Here is a 23,005-nt window from a genome sequence, read left to right on the forward strand (position 1 = left end):
GCCTAATTAATAACTGCACATACTGGCTTGCAATGACACACAAGACACTTGCCAAATACAATTTGAAATCCCTTGAAACCCCATAGGTAGCACAATCAAGTGCTTTATTACTAAGGGCTGAATTGGAGGCGATGTGTACTATTTATCAGCAGTCAAATTAATACAGGGAGTTCTTGCACTCGAGCAAATAGTAAAAAACTGAATAAATATCTTCAGCGTCACAATGTTTAAAGAGAAAGTGTTTTACAGAAAGGGATAATACAATTTTAAATGAATTTTTAAATTACAATTTAATTGCACTAGTCTGTTATCCATAATGAATGTTCCGCCCCAGTTACAAACACTCCTCTGCTTGAATATGTTTAGCTGAAATGAGTGGTTCAGTTTAAAGGGTGTTTTCAAATTAATGGAAAAGGCATTAAGGACAGGTTAGTGAAAGTCTGTATGGCCTAACCCCCTCTTAACACTGCAGATATGAAAAACAGCATCGCACAGAGGGCTGGAGGACAACGAATGCTCTTGTGGCTTGCATTTCCGATTGGGATATTGAAGGAATTATGAAAGGATTTAGCCCAGACCTAACAGCTAGCCTATATATAGCTACAAGTACAATATTACATTTACTTTCAATCCATTACAATCAAGGTTTTAAACCACTTTGTATGGTGCTAGAAGCATTATCTGGAGATCTGTTTAAAACAAACTATATTGAAATTACTTGATTTCTTCTGTTACTAAATTCTCCAGTAAGAAGGGATTAAGGCTAGCCATGGCTGGAAATGAGGACAGTGGCACACATCTAGAGTGACTGACGGCAAGATGCAGTCCTACTAGTAAGGGAACAACTTTTCCATTAGGCAAATTATATTGTTCACGATGGTAACTTAGACGAACTGCAAAAAATGTAAGCGTTTCAGTGTCAGTTAACGCGGCTTACTTTTCTGCTTCAAATAACTTGTTTTTCTAATCATTATGAAGAAATCATTCAACATATTGAAACACATTGTCCAGAATATATGATGCTTACTCTCTGACTGAAGATTAAATGAGAAGATTGTGAATTGGCAGAACTAATACGTTTCAGAAACAAAATTCATTCGATCACCTTTATACACCAAAATGTTTGCACTCGTTTCTCCTAAAGTTGAAGTTATATATACAGACATTTTAATTTCCTCTCCCATGAATTTAGCTTCCACTTATAACGGCTTCTGTGTAAGAAGAAAAAAAAACGAAAGGTTTCTTTGAACTGACCTATTTTCCTCCCTCATTCCACAGCTCAAAGGAACTGTGAGGTTCAGCAGCAACTGAATATTTCATCCAGAAACTGATACTTATGAAATTTTTAAAACTCGTCAGTGTTTGGGGAAAAAAGTTACTCTCTCAAATATCACACACATTAAAATATTAATTAAAAAAGCATACACTGCAGATTAAAGTATATTTCCATTATACTTTTCAACACTAGTACATTCATCCATGATTTAAGTGTGAAGGATTCAAAAGGGTATATGCCTGGTTTCACACCACCTAAAATACTACTGGCCTGTACAAGACAAGAACTAATCTGGGTTTGTGAAACTAGCCAATAGAGTTGATTATACAAACACATTTGCACTATTTGTAAATATAAACATTTTCCAAGTAAAGAAGAAAAAAACTGGCATCTTACCTTTGCAACGGCTCCTGAGATGATCAAAGTTGGCTTTGGTGGACTAAAAGAAAAAAAAAAAAATGAAATAATGAGCCCAAAAAACACTCATATTTTGCAATAAATAAATGTTAGAAAAATAAAATAAAAGAAGTAGTCTAGTCTAGTCTAGATAATTATCTTTCAGGTCAAAGAGTCAACAGCTTTGGAAAAGAAAACTTGTACAATCCAATGTTTTTTATTGGAAAAGTTTAAAGAAATTTAAGTTCTGCTTATCCTCTTCTACTTCAAAATCAAATCCTTCTACTCAAAGATCTATATCCTGCGAAATTGAGGAGGCACAGAACCAAACACATGGGCTTCTCACGGGGATTCTTCCTGATTGAAAAATATTCCTGTCTTCTACCAGGTTGTAAAATGTCTTCCACATTTGTTATTTCATATGCATTGCAACTTGCACCACTTATATATGTAAATAGCAAAAACACAGAGGGAAACAGAAATGTTCAAAGATCAAGTATTGTAATAAACCAAGTATAACTGTTGTCTGAAGTAGATTTGATTGTTTTTTTTTAATACATATTTTCAGCTGAGAACTTACAAATGGGAGGCCAATTTGAGTAGTAAACATACATATATTATGCTCACAATAAAGACAGTGTATGTTAAGAAGAAACTAAGTATTAAATTGTAATTACACCACATCCCTTTTATTATTTATTTATTTATTGGCAGACACCCTTATCCAGGGGTTATGGGTTACTTTTAGTTGAAATGACCCCTTAGAAGTGATCTAAAGAAAACCATGTAAGAAGTGGCATTATTCACAAAAATTGAATGTAAAGATGATTAAAAATAATGTTTGTTATTTAAGGTAAATGCATAGTTGAATGGAAGGAAGAAGCAACTCCAGAAAAAATGAATGTCATAAGGAAGTATAGCGTCAAGCACAATAACAACTGTGATTAATAGTGTAATATAACCCATATTGATTGAAACCTGGTGGATACATCTTTTAGCCCGATGTAAACAAAGGACTCGAGCTATGCGCTGAGTTCCAGTGTCATCTGTTTTTATGAAGATGGCATCTCAAAGTCTGAACACTACTAGTATAGCTCAAATAGCCATTTTCCAAAGGCAGAATACATTTCACTGTTTTTACTATCCTGGGTGTCATCTTACACATGACATGTCTGAAACTACATACACAATTAATTATATTCAGTAATAAAGTAATAGGACACAAAAATGATTTTGTATGGATCCTACAGCTAGCAAACAGAGATTGAAAGTATGTCTATGCAATCTCCCTTTCTGCATGCTTCAGTGTTCAGTTCCATCAACAACATCAGTGCAGTAAAGTGAGGCATATAAATACAGAATTTCTTCACTGAATTCATATTGGAATTACTCACTGATGTAATGTAAACACATATCTCTGAAGTATAAAATGTAATATTATCTTTGGGGAAACAGCTCTTTAACAAAATCATAGTATTGCACACTCACTGAGTCCATATGTTCCACACCAGCAGATGGGATTATTGCAGTACATGCCTTCTATGTTATAGTGCCATTTTATGAGCAAGTTTTAATCTTCAAGCTTCTTCCCTGCAGATTTAGTTATCAACAGAGACTGGAAGCATTTAACGGATCTTTTCTGTTATTTGGGTATTATTATTATAGCTCTTACCTTATTCAGGGCAATTTACAATTGTTACAATACATTGCATTCATTATACATATAATTACCCGTTGATAACTGGTTTTTACTGGACATAGGTACAGTACTTTGCAAGGGTCTCCCCCCAAAAAAAAACCTTACCCAACAAAATCCAGTGACTAATTTGGTTGATTGTGATTAAACAGGGCAATTGACAAGTTTTAGGTCACCAGATCCCACAATACATCACTGTAGGATTATATTCCTTTTCATACTGTGAGTCTGGTGAATAGCATACACAATAATGGCATCAACATTTTTTTTGTTATACTATTGTACACTGTACTGCTCCATCACCCATTCCTACTATATCTGACTTTGGTACATCTTTCTGCAATTACTGCAATGACTCAATGTTTAACCTATGCAAATTATTTATTTCCACTATTCAAAATACACAATGTATTATTTCCCCGTGGGAAGCAAATATGATTGGGAACAAGACCTCTTTGTAATGACTGCACTATGCTCAGTGCACACATTTAAATAACTGGTATAAAGTTTCAGACTTTGAATGCAACATAAAAGTGAGGCTGCAGTAATGGCTTAAGGACAAATAAGCTATGCTATTCCATAGGAAGATTATTGGCTATAACATGTGCAAGGAGGTGCAAAATTGTTTCTCAGACATAGACAATGCCTAGAGAGGGGCTGAGACTGTGGAGAATCTCTGCGCCGCCTGGCACATGAGAAGCTAAAATCAGAGCGCCGATGACTCAGTATCTCAAAAGCTGCCTCAACATTAATCTCCCTAGTGGGGTGGCTTAGCTGAGATAAAGATGAAATAACTCATCCCTGCACTGTTATGCCATGCTATGCAGATGCCAATGCTGACTTTCTAACAGTAACAAAAGCATGTGCGGTGCACTGAAGAAACACAACACATCCCATCTTCACAAATAAACAAACAAACAAACAGACGTCCTCCTACCATGCCAGTTAAGCATGGTTGGGCTGAAAGTGCAAAGGTTTGCTGTAAGGATAAATAATATCAATGACCCTGGAAAAGCACAATACATTGCGCTGGTGCTTCAGAGAGGTTTCTGAAAGTATCTTAAAGCTGTTAAGTGATAAACAGCGAGGCATATCCAGAGGTCAATAAACACCATTATCCCTGGACAAGTTCTACCAGGTGTCATAGCCCAGGAGCTGGAGAAATTCCAACAACTGCTGTCAGCTCCACCTGTGCCGACTGCATAGTGATGTCCCATGCACACTCCAATAAAAGCATGTGTGCAATGGAAACAGAGCAGTGATTAAAGGTCAACACCTTTCTGTGACAATTTCAACAGAAACGATAGAGAGCAATTTAAAAACAAATGATATAATACCATTAGAAGTTCTATACAGACTTATAAAATATTAAAAGACTACAAATCTGTTTAAAAACTCAACTGAAATGTGATAAAAATAAGAGGGAGTGCAGTGGCACTAGACTTTCAATATATTTTTGTACGGGATTGGGCAGGAGAAATTCCCAGTGTTCAAATGAGATTGTTCTCCTTGGTATTTTGTGCCTCATGCAGTTTCAAAACCAGTGGTGCACAGTCTTTGGGTTCTTGGCCAGGAACAGTAACTTGTCATCAATTATGAAAGTAATGTAAGAGACCAGGGGCGCCATGTCCCACTGTGGGTAAACTGCTTGGCTAATTAATTTACTAAAGAGAGGGTGGTGTGCCGATGGGGATAACTACACAGACACAGCGTCTGGGTACACTCAGACATCACCCTGAACTCTAGTCTTCCTGGTGGCTATAAAGATCAAGCCAAGGAGCTCACAGGTAATCTGACTTGGTAATATAAGTGAATAGAAAACTGAAAAGTTGATGTAGCAGACCTAGATGCTCATAGGACCTTTACATTGAATTATTTTGCCATTATTTTGTTTATCTGTTACTTCTGGAGCGTTCAACAAGGGATCTTTTTTCTCCTTCCCAATTTCTTTTTTTTTTTTTTTTTTTTTTTTAAATCGATGCTGATGATGAACATCAGTTTAGAGGACACTTGTGATGATATTCCCCCCCTTGTTTTCCAATGTATATTCAGTGAATTACTCACAGACATTTTATCTATCAATGGAAGAAACTCTTGACTGTATTTTCTAATGGCAGCCTGCATCCATTCTGAATTTTACATGCCCTTTTTAAGGATGCATGCAGCTTATGGTTTCTTTTAAGAGCTCCCTGATACAAACCACACACACACAAACAAAACAAACAAAATAAAAAACAAAAATAAGAAAACATACTCATACTGTTGTATGAAAGCTGGACAAACGAGCTGTTTGCATTGGATTACTTGTGACACAGTAAGTCTCTTAAAATAAATTGATATTTACTCTAAGGGAAATCGTTATTTCATCTTTTTCATCTAGCAATTTAGGGAAAGTCTAGTGCTGCAACCAATATAAACAATTTACTTTGAAAATAACAGCACTAAACCTAGCAAGGTCATCCACTCCAATTGTTTAGTATTGAAATCAGATAGTCCCGATGCCACCTTTCATTTTCATACATTGCTTTTCCACACTTTGTTATGATCAAATCCATGCTCACTTTATGTCAGTTGTTGAGGGGAGACCAATTAGCATATGTTATCTGGATGCAAATAGCCTGATATCTAGTTTGCATGACAATGACCCAGGGGGGCGGGCAGGCAGGCAGCTATATTTGAGTATCTATATTGTTACATTTTCATCACAGTGACTAATCAACCCGAAGAAGTCATTTAGTCGTTTCATTACTTTTAGTCTTAAAATATAACATATTTAAGATGTTCTTAGGTTACAAATTGAATTAAAATAAAACTGAACAGGGAAGCTGAAAAGCAATTCAAGGATAGAAAATATGCAGGTCATTATATGCTCAAGGTGAATGCATACCAGTTTTGCCAGTGACCATTTTATAACTTTCTTTCAGACAGAAAGGTCCAATGATGCTGGTTGCTTATAGCCTAATGACAACTATCAGACAAATAAAATATGTTCACAGATAACAGCAAATTACTGCAGTCTAGCTCATTTCGGATTCATACCTACAAAAGTCGTATCTTAATTACAATGAATCCAAAAAGAAATGCACCAACTAGCAATAACCTGATCATATTTGTAGATCCCTTTGTCAAATTTCACTTCTGTTAAATGTCAATCTAGTTTAGCTACCAAGATAAATCTCTTCTAAAGCGGACACCGGTAAATTAGCTAGTATAATTGGCAATTACTCAACAGCCGCTGAACTTTGGGTGATGCGGAGGACACCAGAGTTTCAAATTAATGAAGCAATGTGAAACATTTACAATTTGTGTTTGATGACTGACAAGGGGAAAAACAGAGCACTGGGACATCTGACCTGACCAGGTCCATTTTACCGTAAAATAAAAACTGCACAATAAATTATATGGAGTATAAAATATGAATTTTACGATACTTTACATGATCTATTATGTAACCAATTACAGCAATTTGCGTATACAACATGGAGACAGTCTCAGTCTGACTGCAGTCTGGCAGCGTGGAGACCTGGCTAGTGAGGAGATGAGATTTCTTCACCTTAACTAAGCACAGTGGGCTCTTTTAAATCACGCTCCACACAGCCAGTCGAGCTAAAGTATGTCAATAAGCTTCGCTCAGCAGGCCTACTGAACTCAAATCAAAACCCATCTTCTCACTCAGTGAAGCTAATTAAAACAGTGCTGCTATTTTAATTAACATTTTTGCTTACATATTGAAACATTTTAATGACTGGATTTGAGCATTTCAATGAATTAAATGCATTCAAGGAAAGAATATGAATTCACCTCTCTGTAGGACCATATTTCTCTGAGTGGATTGCAGATTTTCATCCCTTTGGGTTTATTGCAGTAAGTTATGTCATTGTTATAATTGTGTCTGGTAAACAAAAAATATCTATATGTTGAAAGTTTTTTTCCATCTCAAAAATATATTCGGGGGTAAGAAATTAAAAGGGTAGAGAACCACTTGTACTTGATATAAAAACAGCCCCCAAGAGGGTCGTCTTTCACCGACATTATGGACACAGTGAGAGCTTGCCAAGGTTTATGATGTTTATAAGATACACGATGAAGAGGGAAAAGGTCACACTACACTAGGTTTAATACATCATAGAAGCCTATGGTCTCCTTTGTGACTCTTTGTGTGTGTGTGGATCTTACATTCACTAGTTCCTATTAGAATATTCAAAAACTATTTCTGAGTGGTTCATTAAATACAAAAGCTGCAATGCCACCATTACAGAGCTTCCATAAACAGCTATAAGTTATTCTAATTGGCAGAAAGACAGAAATAGAAAAAAATAGGGAGAAAAGCAAGTAAGTGGATTAATCCATTTTTTACTGCTACAGGTTGCCCTTAGATTGAATTATGTTAAGGTCATTGAAATATAGTAAATTTAATGATTTTTTTTTTTAAGTGGCATGCTGCATTTATACAGGCAGTAGATGATATAACGTGGCAACCATCTCACTGACCTCAAGTCGAGAAATGTGACAGTTTTCAAAACCACTGCAAGCAATGTGTCCCATGGAATGAGTATCCTGAGAAATATCAGCCTCTGCTAGTCAAAGGAAATTATGAAATTGGTGGGTATTTAATGAAAAGAATAATCATAATTCCCCCATGTTTTAGCATTTGACGGTATGTATGCCATGGAGCGAATGGAACAAATACTAGAATCACAGATTTATTTCCATATAGAGAATCTACCTATGGGCAGAATGAATATTCAACCCCACAGAAGGACAGAGTCAGGATATGGATGACTTTTGCTTTGCTCAAATCATGTTTGCTTTGACTCATCAATCAATTTCCTGCTCTCAGTTTTGCCCAGTCTTGCACAGTGTGGGGACAGCTTGGCTTCTTTTTATATACTATTGCACTTAATGCACAACCTGTTCCTAAAGGCATCTATTTCATGTAGCCTAATTGAACTTAAATATCATAGACAGGCATTTAAGAATTCATTCTTAATTAAATAAACTGTCAAACCTGACAGACATTCATTTGGTAAGAATGAACTAATCGTAAGTTGGGTCTTGGAGAAAAAAATATTGAGTGCTACTGACCAACTTATATTGTTATCCTGGAACTCAAATACTTATTTAAAATTATTTTCATGCCTCTAAATGTACTTTGTAGTCTAACTTTGCAATAAAGGTAAAGTACCAGCATCTGAGAGTAGTTATTTTACTATCCTTGTAATTCCTGCCTTGCGCCCTGTGCCTGCCGGGATCGGCTCCGGCTTCCCAGTGACCCTCACCAGGATAGGCGGTTTTGAAGATGGATGGATGGAACCTTGTATTCACTTCCAACAGATTGAGAGAGAAAGTTGTGGGAAGGCTAAAGTAGTTAGTCATTAATTATTTTTGTAATGTGCTACATATTTGATTGAGCGACATTGCAGGATGAAGAAGGTAGGATAATGTATTTTGTTAAGAGAAGAACATACACTAAGGTTTAGACCGAACACTATATAAATACCAGCGGTAGTAGTAGTTAAATTCATACCAAATTGCATAATTAATTACACGCCTTCTTGATATAATGAACAATGAGTTCTTACCAACTTGGAAACATGAGTATTTATTCTTGTTTTTCCCCTTAATTTAGTGCTTTCCTGTTGACTCACTTATCCTTCTACCACTATTATCAAAACACAAGTATTTCCTCTAAAGCAATAACTACTTTTAAGGGAATCAGGTAGTATCAGTAAGCAACCAGCAATTTGTCCCTTTATCAAATACAGGACATCTGCACAGATTCCTGTTTGGTTACATCAAGATGCAGAGTATTTTGTATTGCGGCACAGTAGATAAAAGAAGAACCAGAATAAATTAGGCACTTGATCCAGTGCAGGCGAATACAGGTTTGACTTTGACCAGCATTTCTATCTTCAATGCAAACCTTACACTTCAGTAGTTGCTGCTGTAACATTCATTACTGCTTTAGGGTAACATATTGAGAGATCAGAAATTATTACATCTTCCTGTAATTCTCCTGGGAAGAAAGTTTTGAGAGTTTTAATAATTTCTTTACAAGTTTACCACAGGCGCAGTGTAATAATGCAGCCAACGTTAGCTTTAAAATGAAGACTGTATACATGGAATAGCCTGCATTGTATATCAATATTGTGTATATATAAAACAAAACAATAGCATTGAAAGGCATAGATACTGTATGATCTCTTTAATCAAATCAAACTGATTTCAACAAGCTAGACCCCTACTCAAAAGCAGGGTTTTTTATTTTTAATTGCCAAAACCCACTAATTAGATTTTAATTACCAGTCTTTTCATACATTATGTTGCTTGGTGCAGGAATGCGACAATGCATCCTTAGCCTAGCTTTCTCTGGAATAATGGCTCTGTAATTGTGCAGAATCAGTTTTAAACCCCCTGCCAGCTCACACCAGCCACAGACAGCAGCGCACGTCCTGTAGAGGGCAGCAACAGACCTGACTGGAAACCTTAATGAAAGCGAGAGGATGATTTATTTATTTTTTAGCTTTCTCAGAGGACTAAGGCCATCATCATAATTTAAAGAAATACAATGAAATATTGAATGTTAAGAAACACCAGCATTACTTTATTATTGCTTGCCACAATATATAATATTACTTTACAGATTCTTAATAGAATATAAAGGTATGTGCACTATATGGCTTTAAATCAGGGGTTTTCATTAAAACAAAACGGTCCGTTAAGATCAAAATCTGACCTTGGCAGAGTGATATATGTTTAGGTCCAATTCATTCATATCATTGGAGCGTATAAAAGTAGTACTAGTGCTCTTGTTTATTCCTATAATTGCACATAAGGGGTATTTTATGTCATTTCTCCCAGTCAGTGGATCACAGCGCAAACAAAACAATAAGACACAAATGTTACAATAATGAATTTATAAAAATGTCATGACTGTGAAAAACTAAAATATATTATAACTGAGAAAAAAATCTAAGGAAATGTAAAGAATTTATCTTCAGTGCAGACAGACTGTAGAAAATTAGACATTTCAGCAAAGGCAAGAACAAGGTTTGTGGACAGTTAGGAATGTATCAGAAGGCCTTTATCAGCCTTTGACCAAATTCCTCAAGGCAAAACTGCAAATGTGCCACAGTCATTTGGAGCTTACTATAATTTAGGTACTGCATGTATGACTTCCTTTTATTGCTTGAAGATACAACAATTAATAGTTCTCATTAAAAGGTCAGGGACCACTTCAGGGCTGAAGAACCCAGTAAAGAATTGAAGTCTTGAAGCACAGAGGATAATGTATTTATTTAACATGCACAGTCCCCGACATGAAAGCTCTCCACCTGAGCGGAGTCTCTCTGCACAAAAAAAATGTAACAGCCTTTATAAAAAGCATGACATGTGGTTCTGTGGGCAGGGTCAGTCACATGCTTCCAAGAAGTGTTATCTCGAGGTTAGGTCACTGACTAAGGTGTGGGATGTGGAAATCAGATGGCTTCCTTTGATATACTCCAAGAACTCTGGTCCCACGGTCATCATTAACAACTGTCAATCAATCACTATGATATGACCTCTCCAGCCTTAAGATAAGCCACAGAAATCAGCAAATGCTGGGAGGGACTTCTGCGGCATCAGCACTCGTAAAAACAGCCTTGCTAACATTTGCTAGTTTGACAATTAATACAATTGGCTCTGTTGACATATTAGTATTTCAAATATTAATATAAAAGATTATACCAGCTCTTCAAAAGCTTTTCTGTAATGGTTCCGATAATGACCAATACTAGATCAGAAAGACGTAGGTAGAGCATATGTTACAAACTCCCCGCTGTACATCTGAAGTCCAGACAGCTTTGGTAACTGATCCATGCATTTCAATATCGAAGAACTTGCAAGTAAATAGGACTTGATTCTATGAACATGGAACCATTGTGTGGAGGTTGAAAGTTTCTGAAATGTCCGTAGCATAGATAAGAAACTACAATATTAGCAATACGAGTAAACCCTATATTGAAGTACTCCATAATAAGAAATTGATTAATAAAAGGTGTGTGTGGGGGTGTATAAAAATAAATAAATCATGGTGCCTAAATAAATACCCAGAGGCTGAGCTAAGGAAAAAGGATGAGCTTGTGGCAGGAACAGACGCACCACAGTGTAGGGGAAAACCGGCTAATATTTCCATGGAAACCATTCAGCATTGCTCTTGTTTTGTTTATATTCAAATACTGCATAAGAAATACTGGCTTGTGCGATTCTAAAATAAATCCTGTTTGACAGTGCTACCATTACTCTTGGTTTAAAGGAAAAATTACTCTGCATGGAAATGAAACAATTTAAATTGCACAAGTGTTAAGTGGATTAGTAAACAAGGCACAATCCTGGGGCACTTCAGACTGCAAAATGAGGACAAGGGGAAGACCCCGCTGTCTCCAGTGACTGCTGAAAATATTAATTGTACAGGATAATGGTGAATAAAATATTGTAATTCAAGACCCAGAAATGATACATGCGATCAACAATTGGTAAAAAAAAAAACTTTGGTAAAGAAAGGCTTTGCTACTTTAGCACTATGATAAGCCCTCAATGAATGTTGGAATGTATCATACCAAGTGAAATCAGCTTGAAACTGTGATGCCAAGAAAATACTGAATACGCAGACTATACATCGAAGGCATGGAACTTCAAGAATAAATCAGACTCCACTAAGACACTGACAAGATCAGGATTGGTAAAGGAGTATGTCTGGGAAGAAAAAGGAATCCAGTTAAATGGAGCTTATTTGAACAACCTACGATTAGATGGATTACAGCCTTATTTGCAAAAACACCTGCACCTTCAATTTCAAGAACTCTCAGATGTAAGCAAGAAAACTACTTACAATGAACCCAAGTAAAACGAGTCATATCAGCACAGGAAGAGATATTATGGAGCAAATAAAATGAAAATGGGACGTAGCGCATTTGGAAGAAATCAAAACAATGTTGAAAGGAAATCTACCCACTTGCCTAAAGAGAAAAGTATTTCATCAAAGCATACCACCAGTGTTCACTTATGGGTGTGAAACTTGGTCACTACATGCAAAAATGTTACAGAAACTGTGGAGGACACAAAGAAGCATGGAAAGATGTATGCTTGGAATAACAAGAGAAATAAAAATAAATGAATGGATCAGAGAGCAAAATGAAAATGTGACACTGAAAGAGTGAAAATTGTAAAATGGCACTGGGTTGGACACTTTGCAATAACAGATCAAAGATGGACAAAATAAGCTAATGAATGGATCTGAAGAGATGAAAAAGACCTAGACCTAGAAGATGACCATATAAAAGATGGAAAGATGAAATATACTTTGCAGGCATGACAGGGAAAAGAGAAGCTGTAGATCGAAGTAAGTGGAAACATCCTGGGGAGGCCTTCATCCAGCAGTGAATCGATATAGGTGGTGCTCAGAGAGAGACAGAGACATCTATCTCTATATATCTATACACTGAGTGTACAAAACACCTGCTCTTTCCATTAAATACTCTGATGAGGTGAATCCAGGTAAAAGCTATGATCCCTTATGTATGTAACCTATTAAATTCACTTCAATTAGTGTAGATGAAGGGGAGGAGACCGGTTAAAGAAGGATTTTTAAGCCTTGACATAATTGAGGCATGGATTGTGTATGTGTGGCATCCAGGAGGTAAATGGGCAAGACAAAAAAAAATGTATGTGCCATTGAACAGGGTATGGTAACAGGTGCCAGGCGTGGTTTGAGCGTGTCAAGAACCGCATCACTGTTGGGATTTTCACATGTGTATGAGGGATAGTCCACCACCCAAAGGACATCCAGCCAATGGCAGGCTCATTGATGAAAGAGGCCAAAGCAGGCTGACACCGATGGGCTACAGTTAGTCATCTGACAGTCCAGTACAACACTGGTGCCGAAAGACTCATTCAAGAATGCAAAATTCGTCGTACTTTGACACGAATGGGCCGATGACCAATGACCTTACAGAGTTCTACTTCTTTCAGCAAAACGCAAGAAACTACAGTTGCAATGAGCTAAGGAAGAAATGAGCACTGAAGGATTGGAAAACCATTGCTGGTCTGATGAATCCCAGTTCCTGCAATCCATCTGCTAATGCACAGACACACCATTAGCCTTCTTTCTTCCATCTCAAAACTGTAAAAATAAGTAAATTTCAGTTGGTGAACAAGAAAAAAAAAAGTAATTAAAAAACAAACCACTTCAGACTGACTGTTTTAATCAAATTTTATTTCACACAGTACTAAAATTGATATTGTAATACAGAAAGTATAAGCAGGTAATTAAGTTTAAATACATAATGAGGATCACACACCATACAGGACTATTTTTAAATAACATTTACTTCTAATAAGTCAGTAAAAAAGTGTTCAACCTTTAAATAAGTATGAATTCTTACATGTCTGAAGGTCAGCACTATCAGTGTTTACTGTCAGCATGGTGGTATTCAGACTAAGAAGGGGTGATCCTACTATTATGACGATGTCAGGAACTAGCCTATTGTAACATCTTGTAACTTCACTTTCAAGTACACTGGCTTGAAACTGAAACTGCAGTTGCTGATCTTTTCTGTTCTAGCAGAAAAGGCGCCCTATCTCTCTACCCTATCCCACTTGTAGAAAGTACCAGAATGCCATTTAGTCAGAACTCTTGACATTAACATGGGCACCAGGACTTCTACACCAATTCTTGTTGGTGACACAGGGTTCAGTGGTCTTTGCAGCCACAGTCTATATTGCATGCTCAGAGTTAATGAGCTTACACTGCTGCCATTGTCCATGTCTGCAGCAGGGGCTAAGCACATAATTATTCCCTGTTGGGCATGCATCTCCCTAGTGTCATAAATAGTCATTTAGATTTTTGCTTTTATAAATAATTTATTTTTTAGGAATGACTAAAAGCCCAATACATACTGAATTGATTTACATAACCTAATCCACACATTCATTCAATGCAGTAAAATGGGGAGGGGTGATGACAAATCAACTAAAAATAAAACCACGAAAAGTCATTTACATAAGAATTCATACTCTTTGCTATGATACTCGGGTGCAACTGATTGCCATCAGAATTCATACAATAAGTTGAATGGAGTTAATCTGTGTGCAATAAAAGTGGTTCACATGACTTCAGATTAAACCCACTCATCACTATAAGGTCCCACAGTGTGTATTCAATGCAAACCAAGAAAACCAAGGAGGTGTCAAAACAATCCTTGAAAAAAAATCTGCTTCAGTCTGCAAAAGACCTAAGACTGGGATGGAAAGACAATGCAAGACTTGAAGATCGCTGTGCACCAAAAATCACCATTTAACTTGACAGAGCTTGAACAATTTTGCCAAGAAGAATGGACGCATATTACACAGTCCAGATGTGCACACCTGGTAGAGATTTACCCAAAATTACTAACATGTAATTGCTGCCAAAATATTTGGTAGACATCCATTTTTACTTTTGCATAATATCAGCTTATTTTTTAATTATATCAATATTCATTAATCATAAAAATGCATTTTATTACAAACATGTTATTTGCCTTGAAAGAACACTGGACCATTTAATACACTTTTAGGAAATCAATTATGCCAAGGATTATGATTTTGCATTCTCTTCCTTCTGTTCTAGACCACTAACTGCACCACAGACATAGTATATTAACGTTACTTATATTAATATTTCAATAACTAAAATAAGCAAGATTTCTATTTGAATTTGCAGGACAGAACAAAGAAACCAAATAAGAAATAACTAACCATACGTTTTGTCAATGCTTTGTTATCCTCATGTTATCTGTTTGCAAAGGAGTCCAATGTAAGCTGAAATCTAGGTTTGCCCTTTTAATTACTGCCCTTTGAAAATGCTGTTGCAGGCTCTTCTTATTCTATTTGTGACCCACCATTTCAAAAGTCCTATGAAAAGGCTTTATGGAAAAGCTATGCTCTGCAGAATGCATAAAACCTTCTAATTCAGTTCCATGCCTACCCTGTTATTTTTGTTTAAAACATTAACAAAATCCTAGTAAAAAATAAAAACCCTGTAAATGCATTTCCATGTATACTAACAGTATCTGCTCCCTTTAAATCTTTTAAAATACAAAAGCCATCAGTTGCACATCGAGGAAGGTTTCAGAACCATGGAGAGAGAACATGTGTAGCCAATACAAACCATTATATTGTGCAGGCTTGGTTTGCCATATGTCATTAGTTAATACCCATTACATCATACAGGCCAGGGACCCAAAAGTGGTTAAGATGTACATCTATACCCTACCTTTGAAAGGCATCTCAATCAAATACAAAAAAAGAATCTACATTTTGTGGAGCAAGATTCAACACAGAGCATTTTACGAATATCCAGACCCTAGTCATTTTCTTTTGCCAATGGTTTAAAAAAAAAAAAAAATACAGTGCATTCAAACAGAACAGGAAAAAACAGCAGCAACAAACAAAAAAAAAACTAACTTGATCAATGTGCAACTAAATGTATAGGATAAAACTATTGAAATTGTGAATTACATTTTATTAGCTGTGAAAAACACAATTTACAGCTGCATATTGCTGTGAAGTATATAAATAACAGATGTCTGCTATTCTTAATCTCTACTAATCTCTACCATGCAAAATGTTAGTTGCATGGTGTGGAACAACTACATTGGAGTAAATCAAGTCTGTGTTTTTGGGGCAAGTGAAAGACATTGGAAAAACGACTTTAAACTTAGTTTTACAGATAAGTACTGTGAAATTCTGTAGGTATGTTTGCAATAGTTTATAACGTGAAAAACAAATGCTGTTTGTCCTTTATTACAATGAATACAGTATTTTCAGGTGATCAGATACAAATGTTAAATACTAAAGTTTGAAAGAGGGCTTACACAATCATAAAACAATTATTGTGAGTTCAGGATCTTGTTTAATAGCTGAACAATACCAGAATTTCCAGATCTGTCATAAAGGAAGAGAGAGAGAGAGTCTGCTTTAACTACAAAGTTATCTTGTTCCAGACTAGTTCCCCACAACTAGTAGAAAAGTGCCTCCTACTTTCAGTTCTTAACACAATTTTAATTTCCATTTGTGACCTCTGATCCCAGTTTCATTGTGGAGAACACAGTAATCTCATTTGGGAGTAAGAATATCTGAATCAAATCCCCTTGTAATCGAATCTGTTCAAACCTAAAGCGATTCAGTTCTTGTAACCCCTCTGCCCATAACGTTATGACATTCCCTTGTGGCTGGCAATAACACTATTCGCTTGCAAATAATACTTGTTTATTCTGGAACCATACGTATAACTTTGTAAATGGAGTTGAGCTCATTCTTATATGATGCCTTCCCTTGCAGCATGCATAAACACTGTGGGGCCGAGAGCAACAATCCAGGTCATTGGGACTTTTCACCAGTTCTGGCTCAAACTCTCTACGAGGGGGTCATGGGAAGTAACTTTGCAAGGTTGTGTTTAATGGGATTGGTTGAGCCTACCACACAAGCTCAATGGGATTCATGTCTGTGTACGGCCAAGTCGTGGTAGTGTTGTGGTGCCCCTGATGCCCTTTCTAAGTTGGTATTGATCAGGCAAGGTGAGCCAGTATCTTCTTCCATATAAATACTGCCATATATAGACAGATGACAAACACTTGAATAAGACTGTCAATGGCCCCAGCTTCCTTGCAATAAGCAACGAACACACTTTTCTTTGGAAGTTAGTCATCAGTGAAGTCAACTTCCCACCTCGGCACCCAACTAATATCTAATATCTGCAGCTTTGCCAGGCTGCTGTTCACCTGTATAGGCTATATGTTGGAAATGTGGTTTTAAAAATCGGTTGATTATTACCAGTACATGTTAATTTGTTTCAGATTTTGATATCAATGACCAATTTAACACAAGGGGAAAAAAATACATCAAATAATACTCCCCTTTCAATACAAATATACTAGAAATGTAATAGTCGAATGTGTTTCTTGTCAGTACCTGCAAGAAACGCCTGAGCTAGAGGCATTTACCGAGTCAATACCAAAGACACTAATTTTAAATCCCAGCTCAGCCACACGATGCATGACCTTTGGGTAGCTTATTACAAGCCAAGGGACATCAATGCTACCCAGCTGCAGAACTGCTCAACAGCAGAAATTGCTCTAGAAATGAACTGTTGAATCTAACCAATGTGAGCAGACACTCATTTTAGATTTTTTTTTTTTTTTTTTTTTACTTAAAGGGGATTCCACATTTCTCTGCGCACATCAGAGTAGAGTTTACCACAACACATCACTCTTTCAAACCGAATCCATTAATCTGAAAAATCCAAATTACACTTGACAGGCAGTCTCCAGACAATCCCGCTTGGCTTACTTTTACAAATGTGCAATTTTTCCACCAGCCACCTGCTCTCTCCTCTCAGTGAGGCTATCTGTGGAAAAAAGCAAGTTTGGAATGGCTGTGCCTACACAGCATGCAGGGGAAAGACTAAAACAGCTGTTCGCTCTGTGCTTCAGTCTTGCTATTGCTTGCAGGGGTTGTCACTGCTGAGCTGAAAAATCTGGGAGCTGACTGATTAGACAATAACCGTGACAAAGATAGTTAGTACTAAAAGAAAAAAAAAGAAAAGGGAAAAAAAGTGCAGTGCCACGCAGGCAACAGCTGTCCCTGGACAGATGTGATGTGATCATCTCTGGCTGACAGAGTGAATAAAGAGCTTGGCTTTGCAAATCATTTTACAGTGTACTTCAGTGGCTTGGTAGCTTAGCTTCTGGATTTATAATTTAGACAATTATTCTAACACCTTGTTTGTGTTTTTATGTAGGTGAGGTGTTTCAGAGGAGCATTACGTGATATAAACAGTTTAATACATAAAGCTTCTTTGGATCCGGTGGCTTTTTTCTAGCATTAACATATCCTGGATCAGGGATCAAAGTGTTACAATCGGTAATACAGAGACAGTGGGAATACTTGACACACCCATCCAAGTACACCAAGAGTTCATTCAGAATGTTGCTTAAACACAAAACACAGAGCAAAGGATTTCACAGTCAAATTAAATATGTACTTGTTGGGAACATACATTTATGATTATGATATGATTATGATAAGATTTGATAACTTGGAGAAGCTACATACTGGGCACCACACTAACTCACTACCTGCTGCCCCTTTCTCCTTTATACTTGTTTTTCTCAAACTTTCAAATGCAATAAGCTACTGGCTGCACCATCAATTTCCCCTTCCCATATAACCCTGTCATTTCAGGCACTGCTTTAACCTGGGCCTTCTTACCTCTCTGAACACTCAGTTTCTGTGTTCTTAGCTTGCCCTCCCCATTCAAACCTCCACAATACTCTTGTGCCAACAGCATAAGCTAACTTGCCTTATACATGAGAATCACTGGGGTCCATTTGATGTATGAGTCCAAAGCATAACCAGGTATGATGTCTGTAAAAGTTTTTAGGGGTTGTGTAGCACAGAGGATATATCTATGCCAGTCCAGCTCAACTTACTAATTACAGGACATTGAAAATATAATTATATGCATATACAGCTTACTGTGAATAATTTAAAGTGTGTAAATGTTATCAGATGAGGAGTACTGAGGTGTGTGTGTGTGGTATCGCACTCTTGATTGGAAAGTAAGTTTACAGTGATAAGTCTAGTTCGGTTCACTTTGTCCTCTTCATTGTTTCCAGCATCTCCATGTTCACTAGTTATCAATATGACAGTGTCAGGGATGTGCCTAGGGGAGCCCCGTAGCACTGCAATACCACTAATGCTGGCAGGCTTTTATTAGGAACTGGAGAGACATTGCTGAGAATCCTGCACATCCTTTTAATGCCATTTCAGTTCTGTTCATTCACAAGGTTTTTGTTTGGAGAAAGGATACCAATAGAAATTGCTGAAATGTACCATGTTGAAACATTGTGTACAGTATACCTATTTTTTCTTCTCTCCTCAAAGCAAAATCTGACAGCACTACCAACCTCAACTTAGTCTTATAATATTTCCCTTAACTTTCTCTTTCTCTTTTCATCTCCAAGCATATCAGATTAGGAATAATGGCAGGGCTGGAAATCTTAGGACTTAAAAAGGCTCAGACCTAGTTTAACATTCAAAACTCTTACAGCATTATTAAACACCTGAAAAGCTACAGCGATATCATTCCAAACATCATTTACTTAGCTGTAATTAACAGCACTTTCAGTAGTTTTGACGAGGCAGTGAATGCATTTCAATATTTCAGTAAAAGCCATGGCAAATAGATACATTTTATATATTACGGTTGTATATTTTGTTAACTTATTAGCATGACCTACTTTCTTGTTTCTTTACTTAAGAAATATTTTCCATCTCACTGACCTAACCTGAGTTTAAAAAAAGGACATCCAAGGACAAGTAGCTTTTCAGTGTCACCAGTGTCGAGTCACAGGTATATTTTAAGACTTAAAGGAACTCAAAGGTTTCATAAGATAAACAGATAATTATTAACTTGGAACTCTTTATACAACCTGATATCAGAGACTTGATAGTCAGCTGATATCACAGAAAATGGTATAGATAATAAAAGATTAACCTTCTCGATTCTGACTTATGAGCCTCTATCTCTCCATCTTGACTGACTGTATCAAAATAAATAAGCAATAGTTTGGCTAATCTGACTGATTTCTAGTTAAAAGCATTTTAATACGAACATACAGAACTATAGCAGGACTGAGCTATCTTAGTAATGTTCATGATACTGTGCGTCTGCTGAAACTACTTAACACACTACGTTTATATCCATGAGGCCAATTTAATTAATGAGTATAAAAAAACAAATTTGTAAGGCCAAATATTTGCTTTCTCCATAAGATGTAACTAAGCCTCCAAATCTCCAACCTATCTGCTTTTAAAAACATTCCAATAATTTGCATCCCCCTGGCAACAAGAATCTAGCCCATTAAAAACTCTCCTCTACCTGCCTAACGATCTCCCACCTGCAGCCAAATTCCCTAATTAATATTAGCTGCATATCAAAGAACTTGCCAAATCCTACCCTTTGTGAAAGTTTTGCTTTGTCGTTTTACAGGACATTAACAATATGCAAATGTAACTCAGGAGAGTAAACCATCTTTCCACAACGCCACCTAGTGGTAGAGGAACAACAGAGGACTGGGGAGGGAGGGGAGGGGGGTGGCTGGATGCTGGCATACTTTGGAGGAAAATACTAAATATTAAGAATTGGTTTTTTACATAATTCTCATGGTTGCTGGCATTAAATCCAGCTTGTAATCAGTTATGTATCATTCAACCCTTCTTTTATACTGCAAAAACATTAATGAAGGCAACATACCAACATATCAAGGCCTATCTAGCTAGGCTATATTGGGATAGATAGAAACAATATATTATATATATATATATATATATATACATACACACACACTCACCTAAAGGATTATTAGGAACACCTGTTCAATTTCTCATTAATGCAATAATCTAACCAACCAATCACATGGCAGTTGCTTCAATGCATTTAGGGGTGTGGTCCTGGTCAAGACAATCTCCTGAACTCCAAACTGAATGTTTGAATGGGAAAGAAAGGTCATTTAAGCAATTTTGAGCGTGGCATGGTTGTTGGTGCCAGACGGGCCGGTCTGAGTATTTCACAATCTGCTCAGTTACTGGGATTTTCACGCACAACCATTTCTAGGGTTTACAAAGAATGGTGTGAAAAGGGAAAAACATCCAGTATGCGGCAGTCCTGTGGGCGAAAATGCCTTATTGATGCTAGAGGTCAGAGGAGAATGGGCCGACTGATTCAAGCTGATAGAAGAGCAACTTTGACTGAAATAACCACTCGTTACAACCGAGGTATGCAGCAAAGCATTTGTGAAGCCACAACACGTACAACCTTGAGGCGGATGGGCTACAACAGCAGAAGACCCCACCGGGTACCACTCATCTCCACTACAAATAGGAAAAAGAGGCTACAATTTGCACAAGCTCACCAAAATTGGACAGTTGAAGACCTGAAAAATGTTGCCTGGTCTGATGAGTCTCGATTTCTGTTGAGACATTCAGATGGTAGAGTCAGAATTTGGCATAAACAGAATGAGAACATGGATCCATCATGCCTTGTTACCACTGTGCAGGCTGGTGGTGGTGGTGTAATGGTGTGGGGGATGTTTTCTTGGCACACTTTAGGCCCCTTAGTGCCAATTGGGCATCTTTTAAATGCCACGGCCTACCTGAGCATTGTTTCTGACCATGTCCATCCCTTTATGACCACCATGTACCCATCCTCTGATGGCTACTTCCAGCAGGATAATGCACCATGTCACAAAGGTCGAATCATTTCAAATTGGTTTCTTGAACATGACAATGAGTTCACTGTACTAAACTGGCCCCCACAGTCACCAGATCTCAACCCAATAGAGCATCTTTGGGATGTGGTGGAACGGGAGCTTTGTGCCCTGGATGTGCATCCCACAAATCTCCATCAACTGCAAGATGCTATCCTATCAATATGGGCCAACATTTCTAAAGAATGCTTTCAGCACCTTGTTGAATCAATGCCACATAGAATTAAGGCAGTTCTGAAGGCGAAAGGGGGTCAAACACAGTATTAGTATGGTGTTCCTAATAATCCTTTAGGTGAGTGTATATATATGTACACACACACACAAATGTTTTAGTTTTCAATAAAGCCTTTAACATCATAATGATATGATTTTAACATTATAAAAAGGTGTGCATGTAGAAAAAGTAGGTATAGAAAAAAAGAACTTTTCAAGTCTAACAAATTAGGAAAATAATCACTTTTTTCAGCATTTCAGGATTTTAAAAAGCTACATTTATCATTGACACTGAATTATAATCATAATAAATACAGAATACAATAACTCTTATTGCTTCTAGGTTGCACTGCAATGCAAGTCTGAAAAATAGCCTAGGTTTCTATTGCCTCTCCATCACCCTTATTACTGTCAGAAGCCATGTAGTCAGTAAAGGGAGTAATGATTTTCTCAGATTCCTACAGATCCGTTTCTTGCAGTGTATATTCTCAGCAATGATTACAATTTCAGAAGAACTCACCCATATTTCAGTGAAAAAGTGGCAAATTGTTTTTCAAAGCATCCCTTACTATTTTCAAGTTTAAATGTTTATTTCTTGGCAAGATCCTTTTAAATATACATTTTGCCCACACAAGTTCAACAGGGCTTTAACTGTCAAGATTTTGGGATAGAGGAAAGAACGGCAAGTCAGAAGCTTTTAACATTTTTTTTTAGTTCTTCAACATATCCACAAACTGCCAAGTTTTAAAAACTGCCAAGTTCAAGTCTCAGCATATGGTCTCGAACCTTCCTCATTATGCAAGCACAGCCAAATAATAACAAACTTGTAACCAATCTGAAGATTGGAGGCGGGGGGGGGGTTGGAAGAAGCTTATTATTTCACCCATTTCTCTAACTTCTCACAGTTCACTGCACCATTAAAGCTGTCGCCCAAGCTTTAAATACATGTTCAGCATCATTGATAGATCGAAAACCGTCCCACATCCACAATGATCAATCAGCTTCCTGTAATGCGCTCTGCATATTCTGCTGTTGCTAATTCTGCTCCTGCCAAGCCAGTATTGGATAAATGCC

General features: G+C 37.0%; 1 protein-coding gene across 1 annotated transcript in view; it reads right to left on the bottom strand.

Annotated features, from left to right (window-relative positions):
- dap (death-associated protein) overlaps positions 1–23,005 on the bottom strand; it is a 36,687-nt gene that overhangs the window by 1,369 nt on the left and 12,313 nt on the right. The window contains exon 3 of the mRNA XM_066721522.1: positions 1,673–1,715. Within this exon, the coding sequence (XP_066577619.1) occupies positions 1,673–1,715 (43 nt within the window). The remainder of the gene's footprint in view (positions 1–1,672; positions 1,716–23,005) is intronic.

Source organism: Amia ocellicauda, chromosome 2 (genome assembly GCF_036373705.1).
Source record: "Amia ocellicauda isolate fAmiCal2 chromosome 2, fAmiCal2.hap1, whole genome shotgun sequence".
NCBI lineage: Eukaryota > Metazoa > Chordata > Actinopteri > Amiiformes > Amiidae > Amia > Amia ocellicauda.